At 38.8% G+C, this 18,500-nt stretch overlaps 1 protein-coding gene across 45 annotated transcripts in view; it reads left to right on the top strand.

Moving 5' to 3' along the window:
• Positions 1-18,500, top strand: part of RIMS2 (regulating synaptic membrane exocytosis 2) — a 679,145-nt gene that overhangs the window by 101,140 nt on the left and 559,505 nt on the right. For 40 of the 45 annotated variants that reach the window (XM_060243358.1, XM_060243355.1, XM_060243365.1 and 37 more), the window contains 2 exons: positions 5,210-5,420; positions 12,493-12,504. In XM_060243358.1, the coding sequence (XP_060099341.1) occupies positions 5,210-5,420; positions 12,493-12,504 (223 nt within the window). The remainder of the gene's footprint in view (positions 1-5,209; positions 5,421-12,492; positions 12,505-18,500) is intronic. The other 5 variants (XM_060243359.1, XM_060243371.1, XM_060243396.1 and 2 more) reach the window with 1 other exon arrangement.

Below are 18,500 nucleotides of genomic sequence, written 5' to 3'. Positions count from 1 at the left end.
CTGCTGTACCTTGTCTGCCTGCCTGCCTCTTTCAAAATGGCATCTTAGATTCTGCATCATAACCTTGCAAGCTCTTCTTATTTCCTCCAACTTTTACATATCATTTTTTTTCCTGCAAGCCTATCCCCTTCTATACCTGTCCCCAGGCCTCAGATTCAGTGGGAGCTCACAGGAGCACAGCTCCTAAACCTTTCTAAGAGTTCCACCTCCTTGTCCATTGAATAATATGTGCAGATGCATAACAATCCCTGGATGAGCTCCACCACCTATTCTACAAAACGACCCCTGCCTGTCCCATTCTTTGTGTTTTTGGTATGCATGGGAGCCAGCTAATCAGAAGGATAGGTAGACACTAATTCCTTTTGTCCTTATCTGGCTAGTAGGGTTGCCAATCCCCAGGTGGGGGCAGGGCTCTGCCCCCGCTTCAGGGTTATCAGAAAGTGGGAGGGGGAAATGTCTGCTGGGCACTCCATTATTTCCTATGGAGACTGATTCCCATGGGGTATAATAGAGAATTAATCCATGGTTATCTGGGGCTGTGGTGGGGCTGTTTTTTTTAGATTGAGGCACCAAATTTTCAGCATAGCATCTGGTGCCTCTCTGCAAAATACCCCCCAAGTTTCAAAAAGATTGGACCAGGGAGTCCAATTCTATGAGCCCCAAAAGAAGGTGCCCTATCCTTCATTATTTCCAATGGAGGAAGGCATTTAAAAAGTGTGCGGTCTGTTTAAATGTGATGGCCAGAACTCCCTTTGGAGTTCAATCGTACTTGCCATAACCTTGCTTCTGGCTCCACCCCCAATGTCTCCTGACTCCATCCCAAAAGTTTTCTGGCTCCACCCCCAAAGTCCCCAGATATTTCTTCAATTGGACTTGGCAACCCTATTGGCCAGTCTTGACTTCCACAATAGACATCTGCAGCATACATATTTTAAATATATATTTATAGTTAAAATGCGATCAGTTATGCCACAGTTTACACTATAATGCATATGACAGCAATACAACTATTGAAGAAGTTAATTATTTCATTGTTATAATATTTAAGTCAATAGCTAAAAAGGCTTCTAGCCCTATTACAACTCTATGAGATTGCTGCTGCTGTAGAAATAATGCACTTGCTTTTCTTTATTACAAAAAGAGTAAAAGGAGGTCTGAAATAGCAAATGCAGATTTTGTTATGTATTTTTAATTTACTCCATGGTATATCTTACTGTTTTCACAAGACAAATTGAGTCATCTTTTAACTGGTATAGCTTGTCTCCTCTATGCTTAATTCTTCTTGCTAAGTATTGTATATACAAAGCACTTGCTGAATGATACATTGCTAAGGAAAGCAGACATGCTGGATTAATAAACAAAGACCCAAATATTCAGCATGGAATATTACTAAGAAGGGCAAGCAGGTAGGTCCAATAAAGGAAATTAATTTTCCTCTCCACTAATATTCAGTTGTTGGTTCAGATTCTATAATATGTGTGTACATGCATGCATGCACACACGCATATATACACATGTACGTACATACACAACCTGACCTGGATAGCCCCTGCTAGTCTGATCTTGTCAGATTTTGGAAGCTAAGCAAGTTCGGCCCTGGCTAGTATTTGGATGGGAGACCTCCCAGGAATATTAGGATCATGACTAGATGACCCTGGAGGTCCCTTCCTACTCTATGATTCTATGACATGGAGGCGGGCAATGGCTAACTACTGAATGTCTAATTCCTTGAAATCCTAATGGGTCTCCATAAATCAGCCGTGACTTGACAGTACTTTTCATTACTCTGTCTGCACATTTTCATTTATCTTATGGACAGATCATTTATCTAACATCATTTAAAAATGTGCTTTTAGTCTCATAGTTGCTTCTCCTTTTGGCTTTGTAAAGCAACAAGCACAGTTTGTGACTGAAATGCAAACTGCTTTCTCATATAATCTGTAATGATCAGGTTGCTACCTCCTAACTCACAGATAACTCCTATTACTATCAACAGTGAGAACTGGCAGAAAGAAATTCAGCAAATATGGTTTCTCTTGAGCCAGTGTTGTGGTAGTTTAGCTGACTGCCCTTTTCTTCCATCTATAGCAGATTACAAGGAGGCCTCTATCACAATGAACCTGAAAGTCTGATCTGGGTACTTTTCTGTCACTTCTCCAGGCTAGCTATCTAAACTTTTAATGAAATGGAAGTTCCTTGAGTCAGGCAGTCATGAAGCACAAATCCTAAACTTCTTTCCAGCAGGCATGTGGTATCCTATAAAAAACATTGGCTGTCTCTGAGCCACTTGATGCTTTTATACCTTCACATATCTGACTGCTTTTAAGTATTTCTTTAAAAAATGGATAATACTATTTATGGTTTAGTATGTTTTTTAAGTTTGTAAAATAGTAAGTGGTACATTTTTAATTTAATCCACACGGCCCTGCAATCAAAGACTGATTTTGCACTTTCCCTACGCCATTCTGACATTCCTCTTTTCAGCGTGGCATCCTTCCAATTTCCCAGTATCTGTCCCGGGGCTTCAGCAAAGATCGGCGTTTTTGTGCAGCAAAGAGAAACTGCTAAAACCCAGTTTCTCTTTGCCACGCAAAAACGCCAATCTTTGCTGAAGCCCCGGGGCAGATAGTGGGAAATTGGAAGGATGCCACGCAGAAAAGAGGAACGTCAGAACAGCACAGGGTGAGTGCAAAATCGGTCAGACTCTCACAACAGTTCAGATATTATGCCTGTCAACATCTGTCATTAGGGCTCTGTTCTCAAAGAGGTGCTCCCTCACAGTGTTCTAAATACATATCAACCTCTTTTTGTAACTAATTATCACAATGATGTCTAAGGGGTATATAGCTCAGTTTGTGGTCCAGTCTAATGGGAGATTAAGTAACAGTCAATACATAAACTGCACATAGAAGGCTACAGAGATCCATGCAGGCTAACCCAGTGAAGGCTCTAAAAGACCCCTTATATTATGCTCTTTGTGGTTTATACTCCTAAGTATATTAATTGCTATTTTCTATACTATATTCTTAGAAGAACTCCATTAGGTGACATAGCTTTGTGTGGACAAAATAGCAGCAGCAAAATCCTTGTTTAATGGTAACAGTGGAAAAATTTATTCTGATTTCTTTTTTAATATACTTGGTTTATTTTCTATACTGTTCTTCCATTTATGGTCAAGCCATTTTCCAAGCTCCTTTGTTTCCCCCCAAAACAGCCTCATGGCACAGAATGGTAAGCTGCAGTACTGCAGTCCAAGCTCTGCTCACAACCTGAGTTCAATCCTGGCAGAAGGTAGCTGGCTTAAGGTTGACTCAGTCTTCCATCCTTCTGAGGTTGGTAAAATGAGTACTCAGCTTGCTGGGGGTAAAGTGTAGATGACTGGGGAAGGCAATGGCAAACTATCTCGTAAAAAAGTCTGCCATGAAAACGTTGTGATGCTGTGTCACCCCAGAGTCAGAAACGACTGGTGCTTGCACAGGGGACTACCTTTACCTTTAGTTGTTTCCCCATCTGTTAAAGAAGTTGCTAAATAAGCTCTATTGGAAGGAAGAAGACCTCTAGAAGTGACTATCTCAATTGTCAGGGTCATGTTGGAATTTCAGAAATAAGTGTGGATGGTATGCTAACAAGATATGTACCCCTCGCATGTCCCTATACCAGACAGATTCTTGAAATCAGTTTCAGAGGGTAGCGATGTTGGTCTGTAGTAGGAGAGCTAGAGTCACAGCCAGCAGTACCTTAGAGACCAACAAGATTTTTGGGGTATAAACTTTGGAGAGTCAAAGCTCCCTTTATCATTTTTGACAAAGGGAACTTTGACTCTCAAAAGCTTATAGCCCAGAATTTTTGCTGGTCTCTAAAGTACTCCTGTAGTCAGTTCTTGAGTTGTATCCCTATCTGACTGAATATTTGGACAGGTCAATGAACATGCAATAGATCATTGCAACTCTCTCTCTCCAGCCACTGAGCCTAGTCTGACGCAGAGTCCAGTGATTATTATTCTGTTTTCTTTACCAGGTCTCAGTGATACCTGTTGTTGTGATCTACCCTGAGCCTATTTGGGGAGGGCAGAATAAAAATCTGGAAAATAATGAATGAACGAATGAATGCCAGGCTGACTTCTCATAATGAATAAAGGGTGCTTTATTTGAACTGAACTGGCATTCAGCAAAAGCCCATTTATGTTCAATGGATTATTGGCAAGACAATCAGTGTCACTAAGTGGAACTACAACTGTAGGTAGACACTAATTCCTTTTGACCTTAGCTGGCCAGTCTGACCTCCAATACTGTTTCTTTGCTTGCCTGATACCCGTATAATATTGCTGCCTTCTCTTCCTCCTAACTCCTCACGAAAAACAACAAGAGCTGCTAAAAGGGTGTGTGTGGTGGTTTAAAGGTAAAAGCTATTATTTTAATTGTGCCCACTGTGAATCCTGTGGAGATCTTTTACACTGTTATAACATGCTCAGTACACTAAATTCCAGTGAGCAACTTAGGTACCTATTCTGAACCAACTGAAATTTCCATAGACTTTTAAAAGGCACCCACTTTGTGTTACTAAGGCATAGATAAAGTATGTTGAGATCATTCCAAGAGGGAGTGCAGCTGATAAACAAGCATAGTTGAAAAAACAAAAATCTAGCACTGGATCTAGGAACATTCTCTGGTTGTGAAGATGAACTTTAATCTGCTTTGAGGACATCTGGACAGGCAGCATAGACGTTTCCTAGATAATTAAATAAAGAGAAATAAAGAGTGCAGGTTGAATACCATTTTCATGGCCAGGTATACTACCCACCAATTGTATCTCTCCTATCTAGACTTAGCTTTAATTAATTAACCTGCTTTTGACTTCCATAATAGTTTTATTGTACTCCTAAAAGGTTGTACACTGAATTGCCAGTTGGGTGGGAGTGGTGTATGTATCTCTGGATATCAGCCATCAGTCGTATATATGTTGAATCTTGATCTCTTATTCTCAAACAGTTGCACTGGTATGGTAGCCATGTGATACCTTATTCAATTCAATTGATGTTTTAATTCAAATAGCCTCCAGCTGTTCCCTGTGTAGAGTTGTATGTAATATCTGCTTTAAGACTAATTATTTGGCTGATTAAAACAGATTAAATCAGTGTAAAATATAGTCATCTGATGGACGTATTTTCTTATTCTTAATTAAATATTATAAATCTTATTTTCATCTACAGGAAATTACATCAACAATTTGAAATGTATAAAGAGCAGGTGAAAAAGATGGGTGAAGAATCGCAGCAGCAGCTGGAGCAGAAGAGTGATGCTCCAACCTGTGGTATTTGCCACAAAACAAAATTTGCCGATGGCTGTGGCCATAATTGTTCATATTGCCAAACTAAATTCTGTGCACGTTGTGGAGGAAGAGTGTCTTTACGCTCAAGCAAGGTGAGAATGTATTTTACAATGAGTGCCTATGAGCTTTGGTTTGATGTAGTTTAATGTTATCTTTAACATGTACTTTACATATTGTATGTCATTAAGTTAAGATCTTCGTACTTAGAAATATTTGCTAATGGATGATCTTAAAAATACTTGCTAATAGATAATGCTGTTTCATACTTCTTTAAATGCTCTTTAAGTCAAAGCAAATTTGCAGACAAATGAAAAAGGAGCAACAACAACCTTTATTGGCATAACAGCATAGATGTGCACAATCAGCAAGGGAGAAAACATATATTACCCCAACATTTGAAACATTTCTTTCCTCTTAGAAGCACAGCACAGATATTTAGCCACAGTCTCAATAATCTCAGAATTATGCGAGGACAATAGGAAGAGAGTCTTACCACCATCAGATTGTCTCTCATGCTTTCGAGAATGCAAAAGGAAAAAAAGCCCTTTATCATCCCACTAATATTTTACCAGCTTGCTCACAACATATGTAATGGCATGGCTGGTGTAGTGGGTATGGCAAGCTGCTTGTCTAGAAGAAATAGATGAGTACTCTGGGAAAATTGTTGACCACTAGGCTGATTCAGTGGAAGAAAACTATCTGCTAGTACTAATTACTAGAATGTTTGGAAAAACCTTTGGCAAACTCAGTTTCCTGCATGACTTTGGACAAGGCTGTTAAATTCTATACAGTTTTTTAAAAACCCAGAAGAATTATTTCAAACAGAATTACAAATAGCCACTCACTTTGGCTAAGAATAAATTTCCACAAACTGACGAAGGGCTGATCCCCAGCTTCTGCATGTGGTGTAGATGTTAATCTGCTGGAACTCACCAGTAATGAGAATATGGTATTACTTTGCACTCATGAGTGGAGTCTGATATTACCAACTTTTAGCTCCTCCTTGCACCTGCTACTATATTGCAACATGTACTATGTAGGAAAGGGGCACAACACTGTTTTTTCCAGTTCTTGTAGTTGTAGCTTCTGACTTTTTCTTATGCATGTCAATTCAAGGCTTTTCACGGCCTGCTGAACTCAGTGCTCTGGTCATGTGCTGCTCCTTCAATTTTCCTAGCAAACAAATCAGTATCCATGGAACTTTCCTCCATTCTAGCTCAAGGAAGACTGGGAGATTTACTGGAAGAAGCTAGATTCTAATGGGCAAACGGAGGAGTAAGAAGCTGTTCAATAGCTCCTTGCCCACCAAGGAAACTGTGGACTGCTGTTGCTGTAGCTCCCTAGGTGCTTCTCTGTGGTATTGGAGGCTGCCTGGCAGAGCAACAACTTCAGCTTGTCTTCCAGTCTCATTTCCTGCCCCACAATTGTTTCATTGCCTTCCTTCCTATCTCCTGTCTTCTTGGTCTGATTTATTCTCCTTCCCTCCTTGCAGTTCACAATACTCTCTAGATTCTATTCCATTCTTCTTCTCTCTTTCTCAGTTTAATTCATTTTTTTCACTTTTCTCCCCCCTTTTTACTATTAATCATTCTTTTCCCATTGGCACCACCCCCAATTTTTGTTTCCTTTTTCTTTTGCCCCTATGGCTCTGCTACTTTTGCTTTCTTTCTTTTTTTGCCTCCATCTTTCTCTTTGTTAACTCCCTAATTCTGCTTGTACCTTTTCTCTTTGAGAGCACAAATATTCAGTGTGGAAATATTAATTCTGAGAATCACTGTGGACACATGTTAAAGAAAACATACTGATTCTCCAATAAAGTATTTATTAATTTTTTGATCCTGTCCTTCCACCAAACATCTCTGTGGCAGCCATAGATTCTATTGCACTTCATTTTATCATCACAACTAGGTGAGAGAGGTTAGGGTGAGAGCATGACTGGCACAAGGGCAAATGGTGAACTTCATATCTGAGCAGGGATTTTATCAATCTTTGCCAGCTTCATATAGTGGTTAAAAACAGTAGACTCTAATCTGGAGAATCAGGTTTGATTCCCCACTCCTCCACATGAAGCCAGCTGGGTGTCTTTGGGCCAGTCATAGTTCTCTCAGTGCCACTTACCTCACAGGGTGTTTGTTTTGGGGAGTGGAAGGGAAGACGATTGTAAGCCACTCTTACTGGTGAGTAGCCGTGTTGGTCTGAAGAAACAGAACAAAGTTAGAGTCCAGTGGCATCTTTAGGACCAACAAAGTTTTATTCAGGATATGAGCTTTCATGTGCATGTACACTTATGTCTGATGAAGTGTGCATGCGCATAAAAGCTAACACCCTGAATAAAACTTTGTTGGTCTTAAAGGTGCCATAACCAACTCCGAGTTTTGCTTTGGATGGAGAAGTCTCATTCTCAAGCTTACATTGTATATGAGGATTGCAGATCAGAAGCAGCATACTGCTTTTGGAGAGCCATTGTGATGTAGTGTCATGGGCTGGGTGCAGACGTGAACGAAGTCCGAGTCCAGTCCAGGGTCAAGCCAAAAGTTCCAACGAAAGCTGAGTCAAAAGCCAAGTTGGAGAGCAGAAAGTGAGGTCATCTAGAGCCAGGAGTCAGGATACCAAAGAGTCTGAGTGTGAGTGCAAGAGCCAAGATGGACACACGTCATGTCAAAACGACTTGGTGCTTCCACAGAGAGTTCAGCCTGGAGCAGGGGGCTAAATGGTGCAGCCCCAATTAGCAAGTGGGAAAATTCCTGTTAGAACTCATGACTAAGTGACCGCCTTCCTTGTAGGTGTGCTTCCCTCTGCCAGGTCACTAAGTCTCAGCGGAGTCACTCCCTCAGCTGTGCTATTTGTGGGGGTGAGTCAGGTGGGCTTATTACTCACAGCTGTGCCTCCTCCTCTTTCTCTGCTGCTGAGTCAGGTGTGGGGAATGTTGGCAGCAAGCTGTCAACCTCAGAAGTGCTAGAGGGGCTGGCTACAGGCTCATAAGCACTAGAGGGGCCAGCTGCAAGCTCAGTTGCCGGCTCAAACTAGGGACCCACCCAGTCATCATTGTCACCCATGACATGTAGCATCAAACTAAGCCTAGGCAGGTCAAGGTGCAAATCACCATATGGTCAAGAAGCAAATTATTCCTCAGCCTAATCTTTAGGATCATGGTGAGGCTAAAATGGAGGGAGGATTAATTATGTAAGCTGACCCAAGTTTCAAGAAGTAAAAATAAGGTAAAAGCATTATATACAATTTGCTTAATATTAAAGTGCAGTATGTGAACCAGACTACTGTCTTCTAATGCCTGTGTCTGAACTTGTATGTTTTCTCTTAAAGATAAATGAAAACTTATGTATGGCTTGCATTTTAAGTCCACAAATGAGAACGTGGAAACAAGGTTACATACAGGGGAGCTTAAGATGAGAGGGTGATTTACAAATATTCAAACAGAAGTTAGTGTACATGAATCTTGATTCCGCAGTAGCCTTTGTCCTGGTCTTGTTCTTGACTCTTGAGTTTGCACTGAGCAGGGAGCAAGCAGGGAACACACAGGCCCGCTCCAGAGATGCCAATGCAGGATCCAGAAAAAAAGAGCCACCATGAGGAGCCCCACACAGAAGGGAGGAAAGAGCTAAATGTGGAATTGGTTGAAGACTTTTCCCAGTTTGCCGTTTCAATCAGGCAGACCACCTATTTCATGCATAATTTTAAAGGATATGAAATTAAAGGTTTCAAAAATTGTTTGAAGTTTTTTTTTAAAAGATCCATATATGTGGGCATATGGGCTAGTAAAAAACTGCAAATATACAACTTTTATGGACTTTTGAACAAAAGCTAAATTGAAAAAGCACCCAAGCAGTCTGTGACCCATTACTTCCATGACTAGGAGTGTTAGAAGTATCTCATTGAAGTCCTAAGGACAGGTGATGGGAGGCAGGGTGGAGAAACGCATATGCTAAATTCAGGTTGGGGTGAAACAGGCCACAGCTTTATTAATTACAGCTACCAGTGCACTGGCATGGCATAGGGCATGGATCCAGGCAGCGGGCAACCCACCTGATGGCTGATGAAACAATTGCAATGCATTGTAATTCCCATGCAGTCTGAATAGATAGTTTAAATTCAAAGCATATTTGTGGCTTCTCTTGTTTGATTTTGTGGGGGTTCCAGTCAACAAATCCAAATAGCCGGTTACAACATCAGAATATGAGATTAAAAGATTTAAAAATCATTTTAAAGGCAGTGTTCCCTTCAAGCATGTTAAATGTTAATGTTTTTGTGGGATGAATCAGCCATAATATTGAAATGCATCTGGTCAGAAATTCAGTTTGTTTGAGACTTTAGTCTTCTGGTGATAGACTGATATTTGTTTCAGAAATATATTTCTAATGGGCAGGAATAATTTATGATGCCATAATGGTCCAAGAGTATGGGCAAGTGGCCCTGATGGATATGTAACAAAATGCTTTTAGACAAATTAACAGAAAATACTTGCTGACACTTGGTTTGGCAGTTTTTGACTATTATAAAAGTTAGACATTAGAAATCATGGTACTTATAGGCTAGGTCAATGATAGTGCATTAATTCATATCTCTTTAGGTAGTTTAAAGCTGAATTAATAATTTGTGAATTTCAGTACAAGGAGTTGTTTCCAATTAATCCCAACAACTAAAATTCCTTTTGAAAGAAAAATACTGCTATAAATAAGAACATCAGAAGAGTTGTGCTGGATCCGAAACAGTGGTTCATCTAGTCTAACATCCTGTCTCACACAGTGGTCAACTAGTTACTCTAGTTATACTAGTAGCCACAGATAAACCTATTTTCCATGAGATATCTTTTCTGTATTAAAAATACAGGTGTGTGAAGGGGGGCAACTAGTCTATTTGAAACTCAATCAGGGCTGTGTGTACTCAGCACACACATAAAAATAAGAATTCGTTGATCAGCCTTGGCCCCAGGAAAAGCTGAATTCTGCCCTATGTATAAATTATTCAAGTGAAGCAGATTTTCATATCTTATTTTACTTAATTTATTCTTCAGTTTAACTGTTCCAGGGAGAGATGGAAAGCTTTGTAGGGCACCGAATCTTCTCTCCCAACTATGGGAAAAATTATTCAACCATCTTGAATAATTATTGGTAGACATTGCTCACAAACATGGAAGCATACTTTTCTTGCTATATAGGCTACAATCTTTTTTAAAAACAAAAAAGAAAGCTAAGATTCTCAGGAATCTGAATTCTACACCCAATAATAGGTCTGTCATTGTCTCTGCTCACATGCATTGTGACATACATGCAGTGTTGCATGTAACTTCAACTGTTTTATAGTGATAGAAGCACTCCTTGGTTATTTGTAGGATAAATACTTTAGCCCCCCCCCCCTTTTTTCATTTTTCTCCAGGTTCTTCCTTTTTATCATGTGGCAGAATAGGCCTGCTCTGGACTGCAAGGTTTTTGCAATACCTGGAGAGGCCTTTCTCTCTCTCTGGTAACCCCCCCCCCCCACCACCACCTGATCTTTGTAGGAATTATCCACTGGAAGTGTCAGGGCCCCCAGCTTCCCTTCCAAGTTCTGAGGCCTTGCCTCAGTGTCTCACTGCCCAGCACCTGGTCACCATGGGGACGGTTTACTGCATTGTGTGCCCTTGGAGGAATAGCTGCTTGCCAACCACCAGCCTTCCCCCAATGTTCTTTGAAATAGCATGTCCAAGATGGTGGAGGTCTATGTGGTAGAGAGAACCACTGTCAACATGAAAAGTTATAAAGTATTTATTAAAAAGAAAATGTTCACAAGCATACTTTCAACACAGCACCAAATTGAGCAAGGGATTCAAAAGACGTGGGTAAAATGCAAATCCTCTTTCCCTTTCTGTATACATGCCCTATCAAATATTATAATATAGGACAGACTTTGAAAGCTTAGGAAGTTACAACTCTCTACAGAACCTCATTACCCTGAAACTTCCTCTAGCTTTCCAGCTAGGCGAGCACATGGTCAATGGTTGCCTGTTTCAGACCTCAGTTAAGAGTTCTGTCTGCTCTGATGGAGTCCATACCCAAAAAGAGGCCTTCCTCTTTGCTCTCCTGAGTTTGCTCTCCTCTTTCCCCCACCCACTGACTAGGTCAGGCCAGGCCTGCAAAGCTTTTCCTGATGTCTCTAGAATTTTTCATCCTGAAGCTTCTCTAGTATATAATTCCTCCAAAGTTATTTATTTATTTAATTCAATTTATATCCCATGCTTTCCACGAGCATGCTTAGGTGGGTTACAGGTCATATAAATCATGACAGTAAAATAATAGAATATCCCAATTATCTGGGCAATTTACAACATAAACATACAACATAAAAACAATAATAAGACCAGCATAAGACATGCTCATTGCCTCAACTAAAAGCTCACCTGGAACAACTCCATCTTACAGGCCCTGTGGAATTGCAGTAGATCCTGCAAGGCCCTGATCTTGATTGGTAGCTTGTGCTATCAGCCTGGGGCCAGGGCTGAAAAGTAATCTGAGTGGCTCTGAAAATCAGTTGTGGAAGTACCCAAACTAGAGCACAGACACGGTGCTGGGAAAAGATTAAAAAACAAAACAAAACACTTTCCCCTATGCTATTTCCCCAAATGAAAATGTACCCCTAGGCTGCTTTAAAACCAGAAGATGACAAACGTGTCACAAACCACAAACTGACATGAACTGCATTTTTCCGCTTCATGCCCATCCCTAAAATTTTATGTTTAGGTGCTAAAATATGTAAATTTTAAATATAATTCGTTAGCTTGAAGACTTTCATATGTAGTAAATTGAGCTACTGTTATTTAATACCTTAACCATGAGTGTTTTCAATTTCACTGCATTTTCTGTCTTAAAGAAAACTGTACCTGTGCCCTTTTCTTCAGCATCTTCTGTATACCTATCAGGTTTTCAGCTGTATTGATATTTTTGATTGGTTCGCTGATTAAAATAGTAGGCATTATTTCTATGATCTACAGTGTTCATTTCTGGGAAGTCATATAGGGGTGTTGACAATATATTCTTAAATAATTTTACAGTTATAACTTCTTTGCAGTGTGTTTACTAATAGCTATTACTGTTTCCTTTCAGAATAGAAGTAACTTTTTCTCTTTGTCTTTTCCTGTTCTTTCTTACTTGCTTTCATGGATATGCTCTCCAGGAGGATAAAGTGGTTAGAACACTTTTTTTGTCTGAGATTATTCATTTTGTTGGTCTTCTATGGTGCTGTTTGGTTAGGTTTTGTCCTCACTTTATAGAGGTACAATTTAGGGCTGATTTACAGTGAGTATGTGGTATAGGTGTTTGCAGTAAATAAATGTGAAGGGAAGATTTACATCATCAGATTATTGGAGTCATATAGCAGAGTAGCATTGAACAGTTACAGTTAAATGTAGTTCCCTTGTACATATTAATTGCATGCTTGGAGATTTGAGATGACCCTTCACACTTTACTGCAGTGAACACAATGTACCTGTGGCACTGTGTAATCAGCTCTTACTGAAATTAATAGTAGTTCATCTTTCTAAAATGATAGCAAAACAGAAATTGTTTTTTCAAACAAATTATTTTTTAAAAGATACGACTTTTGGAAACCTATATGATGCATGAAAATCCTAAATCAAGAAAAATATGTCATCCAGTGTAGTTTTATTTAAAGTTTGCATGGTATGTGCGCAGTTGTAGTGGGTAAATTTGTACAGTGAATAATTAACTGAACATTATGTGTTTTTCTCATAATAGAGGGCTTGATTATTGCATGGGTGTTCATATTTGTAGGCGTAATCTGATACACCATGGCTATTATTATTATTATTATTATTATTATTAGCCAGTTTTATCCCCAGGTCTAATCTTGGATCTGAGCAATTTTGTAAACAGCAGATGCCCCCAAATCGCTCATCTTAGAACTTTGTGACATTATACAAAAAAGTTCTGGTATCTGTTTAGATAATGTAATGTTATAGACTTTATTGACTATGAAGTTTACAGATTAAATTATATCATTATTCCCTGCTGCACATATCATATCGACTTAATTATTGTAAGAACATTATGCATGAAATCCATAATGATATTTGAAAAGGAAAAAGAATGAGTGCATCAATATTGATATGAATTATATCCTTAAATATGTAATTAAATACCATCTTAAAGATTCTCCCCCTTCGGCTATAAACTGATAGAAAATGCAAAAAAATGCAAGGCCTAGTGGTTACAGCAGCTTCAACAAGTCTCAGTTATGTACAATGCTGATTTCTGGAATTAGTGATGCTATCAGGGCAGAACTTTGGGGTGGAAAGGCCCCAGCACATGGGTAAAGTTATAGCTTTGCATTTGAAGCACACATTGTTTATTTAAACTAGTTGTACTCAGTGGATTGCAGAGGGACACATTTACAAACCTCATCAACCAAAAGAGCCATATGACTCCTTTGTGCCATACACATTACTCCTAACGTGGAAAAATGATAATATTAAGTATAAAATAATAATAAAAATACAGAGTGACTCCTCTTATATAGTTCTCAATTTTGAGAAAGATCTATTATATATCTATTCCAAACTGAATATTGAAGGTGGAAAATTAATTGGGTGGTACAAGAGTGTCCCTAATTTGGGTGATACTGTATTGTTATAATTCCAAATTCCTCAGATCACAGCGGGAAAATATTACACAAGCATGCATTCCTCATACAGATGCTAGCTCTTACCTGTTGGGGCATGGAAGTGATGGAAGGGGAACTGCATGTTAAGGATGCTTGCTCAGTTCTCTCACCCCTCAGATCTTTTCATCGGCAAAGGAAAGTGTTGACTGTATCTTAAGGAAAGAAGGAATTATGTGTGCAAGTGCTGAAATTCTACTGCATAATGCTGAGCAGTGCTGTTTGCACACTGACTCAGATTTGGAGATGACTTTATGAGATTAGGCTATAATGAGCTGTGTTATTTATCAGTCTACAAATATAACTCTTGCCATCCTTTATACACTATCAAACTCTTTTGATAGACATGCTTAATTTAAACAGCAATATAGTATAAACTGAATATGTAAGGCACTGTGTTACACCAACTCAAACTCATGATCCATTTAGTGAAACATTGTCCAATTTAACTGCCACAGGAGTAGCTTCTCCCAGTCTCCTTATATGGAAGTGCTTGAAATTGAACCTTGGGCCTTGTACATGCAACACATGTACTTTATAGCTGTAGTAAGGCTCTTCCCAAATATTAATTATAAAGGTATAATTTAAAAGCTGTTCAGCTGCAGAGCCAGAATGCTAAATTGTGTTTGAACATTAAGCTATTCTTGCCACCTGGTGAGGTATTTAGAAACCATGTCAAGTGCTGTTAAGTTCCAGGCATAAGCCTTTATCAAAGTTAGCTCAGCAAATCCCTTGTTTCAGCCACAGGTGTGTAACAGCACACCTAGGATTCTTTTGAGTACAGTTGGACATTATGCACAGCAGACGACTATGAATATTTAATCAGACAGAGTTGGCTTCACTTGCTGGAAACCAGTGCCGATATATATAAATAATGAAGACATTGCTTGTAATAGAGTAAAGTAGAAAATATAACCAGACTTTCTTTGCACCAGCTAGTTGCTCTGAGCTTTATATGAACAATATCTACAAAGAATAGTTTGATTGAAAATTTCAGGAATTGAAAATTCAGGAATGAAAACTTTACACCTGGATTAAAATTCCAGTTTTAATACTAAATAAATATATTCTTCTCAGCTGAATGGAAATTTGTGGCAAAAAGTTTTTTAAACAAGAGAAAATAGTGATGCTACAGAAAGAATTTTGGGTCTAAGAGAAGCAGCTTCATGTTTAGCAGATCTTGGATGCAATAAGTTTTCAACACAGCATTATTTTAAATATCTTTGACAATTTTACAATTGAGTTTGGTAATATAAAATTATAAGAAATGGATCACTACAGAGTCCTTGGTTTTAAAACTGAAAAGATGTCTACAATCATGATCCATGGGATCAGTGGAGGAGAAGCAAAGCTTTCAGGTAGCTAAATTCAGTTTTTAATGTTTTTGATGCTTATAGATATCTTCAGCTTTAGCATTGTTTATAATTTTCTCAGTCATCTATTGCTTGTTAAAGAACTATCAGGATTTTTATAAGGTTAGAAGAAGTATTTTGGCATTATAGCTGCAAATTGAACCACTAGGAAGTGATTACCATTGAATTCAGAGGGGTTTACATCTGACATGCTTTACTGCTCAAAGATCTTAATGAACTGCAAATACATATGCACACATTTAAACACATTGATGTTGTTTTCTTTCATTAAATTTTATATTTTGATATATAAAATAATAATATATTTAAGGATTTGCCAGTTATAAATAGATGGATTGTTTGTCCAGTGGAGACATTCATTAGATCTTTGGCCAATTTTTGTTGCTTCTCTTTTTAAAAATCTGCAGACCAATGCAGTGTTTTTATAATGTCACAAAAATATACCATCTACCAGTACGTTGTAGCCAAGTGTTGTAAATAACCATTTTACAGTATTAAAGTTTAAATGTAGTTTAACACAAAATGGCAAAATAGTACCAGGTATTAAGTGTCTTCTAAATAATCACCCTTCTTACAGCTTGAAGTTGCAGCAAATTTAAGATAAGAAGAAAAAATATTACACACTGTTGTATATTTACATGATTACTTAAGGCAGAAGATTATGATAAATATTGTCAAGGAACAAGGTAAACTCTCTGGATAATATGTGTAACAAATATGTACTTATTACTGAATGATCACACACATGATTGTTTTGCTTTACATTTTTGAGGATGTTAAGCCTGTATTAAACAGATATTACTTTTAACAAATTCCAAAGTAGCTTGTATTAAGAAATGACAAGCATACATAGTTGTAGTGATACATCAAGTAAGGCCAGAAGAGATGCAATCTGTGTCAGAAAGCTCAAGCACTTTCTGTGGCAGAGTAGTCATCTGATCTGGAAAAAAAAAAACACAACACATCAGTTTTGTACCTCCCTCTCTTTACTGCTCTGTCCAAAGGTTTTCCTAGGAAACTGGTAATCCTGGGTTTTCTAAGCAGTAGATTATCTGGTTAGCTTAGTCATATGTTCCAATAACAGAGTAATCTCTGATACTATTGCAGACATTATGTTTGGGGATATCTAACTGAACATACTGAAGTGCTTCCTAACTGCAGAGCTTTTGATATGTACGGCTGGCATTTTATCTGTATTTTTATATTCAGTACATTGAAGCTGAAAACACATGTCCTATTCCACTGAAATGGTACCTACACATTTCATGGGTATCATGGGTAGCATGTGCTACTGTTGATGGGCTCCCAGAATGCATAGTGACATCTAAGGAGGGTTAGAGTGAATCATTTAATGATCCCAGTGAAGCCTCCTGAATTTACAAGGACTTCAACTTGTAAAGGTACATGCTTCTGGATTGATTAATTTTTATTTATTTAGTATATTTATATTCCGCCCTTTCCCATGACGGGCTCAGGGCGGATTACAGATACATTGTACCTGTGTTTGCCACTTGTACACTAGTGTCTGCTGTAGTCAGGGCTTTTTTTGTAGCAGGAATTCCTTTTGCATATTAGGCCACACACTCCTGGTAGCCAATCCTCCAAGAGCTTACAAGGCTCTTAGTACAGAGCCTATTGTAAGCTTCAGGAGTACTGGGTACATCAGTGTGGCCTAATATGCAAAGGAGTTCCTGCTACAAAAAAAGCCCTGACTGTAGTACATTGCATAAACTTTGAAGGAAATATGTCCATAAACGTTTAAGGTATATATGCCAGCTGTGACTACAGCAGATGCCTTCTATACTTTTCTAAATACGTTCTTGTTGTTTAGATTTTATGGTACCGAGTGTGAATCAGCCCTGAAACACTCTAGATTGAATTCTTTGTACACTAGGGAAAAGTATAAAAGATGGGTAAGTTCACATCCCCTCGTTCTTATTTTGGAACAGCTGTTCCTGTGGAAGCATAATAAGCAAGTTGATGTTTAGGAAAGAAGTCCTTTTCCTGATAGCAGATGGTAAATTATGACTATAGCAAAGATAGTTTCTTTTCAGTTGCTTGTACTACTGGGCTGTATAGTAATATTCAAAAATAGCACCTCTTCTTTCAGTAGCATATCTGCAATCCAAACCTCAGGACTGTTTTTCAGTAATTCTCATTCAAATGTATAGCATTTTGATTGGCATTAATTTTTTGAATGGGTAACTGGGAATTTCAATCTGTTTCCTTTTAAGAGCAGTGTTGTTCTCTCAAATTTTCTGTTCTGGCAGAGTAGAACCAGACATTGGGTGGGATCATACTGAAAATCTGGCGCAGCGGTATCCCAGCTTTGAAAAAGCCAGTGCCCTTTGATGCATACCATGGCAATCACACAGCTCTTGCCCTGTTGCCAGGAGAGGCACAGGCCACACTCATACAAGAGGAGCATTTGGACTGCTCCTTCATGTGCAGGGTGGGTGCATTGTGCACCCCAGCTGCTCAGAGGGCCAGGAAATGTGTTCTACATGTGTTTTAGAGATTTGGTACTGGGAAGTTCCCTGTAATTATTTAATCCAATCCCAGCCTGTCTCAAGACGAGTTAAGTATGGGTGGGACTTCAGGGGACGGGCAGTGCCGTTGCTAACAACTTTTTGCTTGGGGGGCCCAAGAGGGGCCTGCTATTATATGTCTGTGTGGAGCTGTCACACCATGCTTACACTTACAAATAACTACTAAATAAATAAAAAATACAAGTGGTTTATTGCACCTCTGGACCACTCCAAATGGCACATCACTATGCTCTGGCACCTTTAAGACCAACAAAGTATGATTCAAAGTAGAAACTTTTGTGTGCAAACACTTCCTCAGATACAAACAATCAAATAAAATATCCTCAAGTCCTGCTTACAGGAAAAGAGAGGCTGGGGGCAGCAGTTAGGAAGGGCCATGCAGAGCCAAGATGCATTAAATAGAGCTGAAATAGGATAGGCAGATAAGATCAATGAATGGCAGTAAATTAGCACATAAATGCAACAGGTAACAGGAATGCTTAGAAAGCACATGGCAGCTTTGCATCCTGACTTCCTTCTTTTAAATAGTCCTTGTATCCTTGTATACTTATGCTTCGGCAGGGAGGGCAGGATATAAATTAAA

The sequence above is a fragment of the Heteronotia binoei genome, chromosome 7, assembly GCF_032191835.1.
Source record: "Heteronotia binoei isolate CCM8104 ecotype False Entrance Well chromosome 7, APGP_CSIRO_Hbin_v1, whole genome shotgun sequence".
Taxonomy (NCBI): domain Eukaryota; kingdom Metazoa; phylum Chordata; class Lepidosauria; order Squamata; family Gekkonidae; genus Heteronotia; species Heteronotia binoei.
The sequence above is the reverse complement of the archived record's forward strand: the minus strand, read 5'-3'. Positions and strand labels throughout refer to the sequence as shown.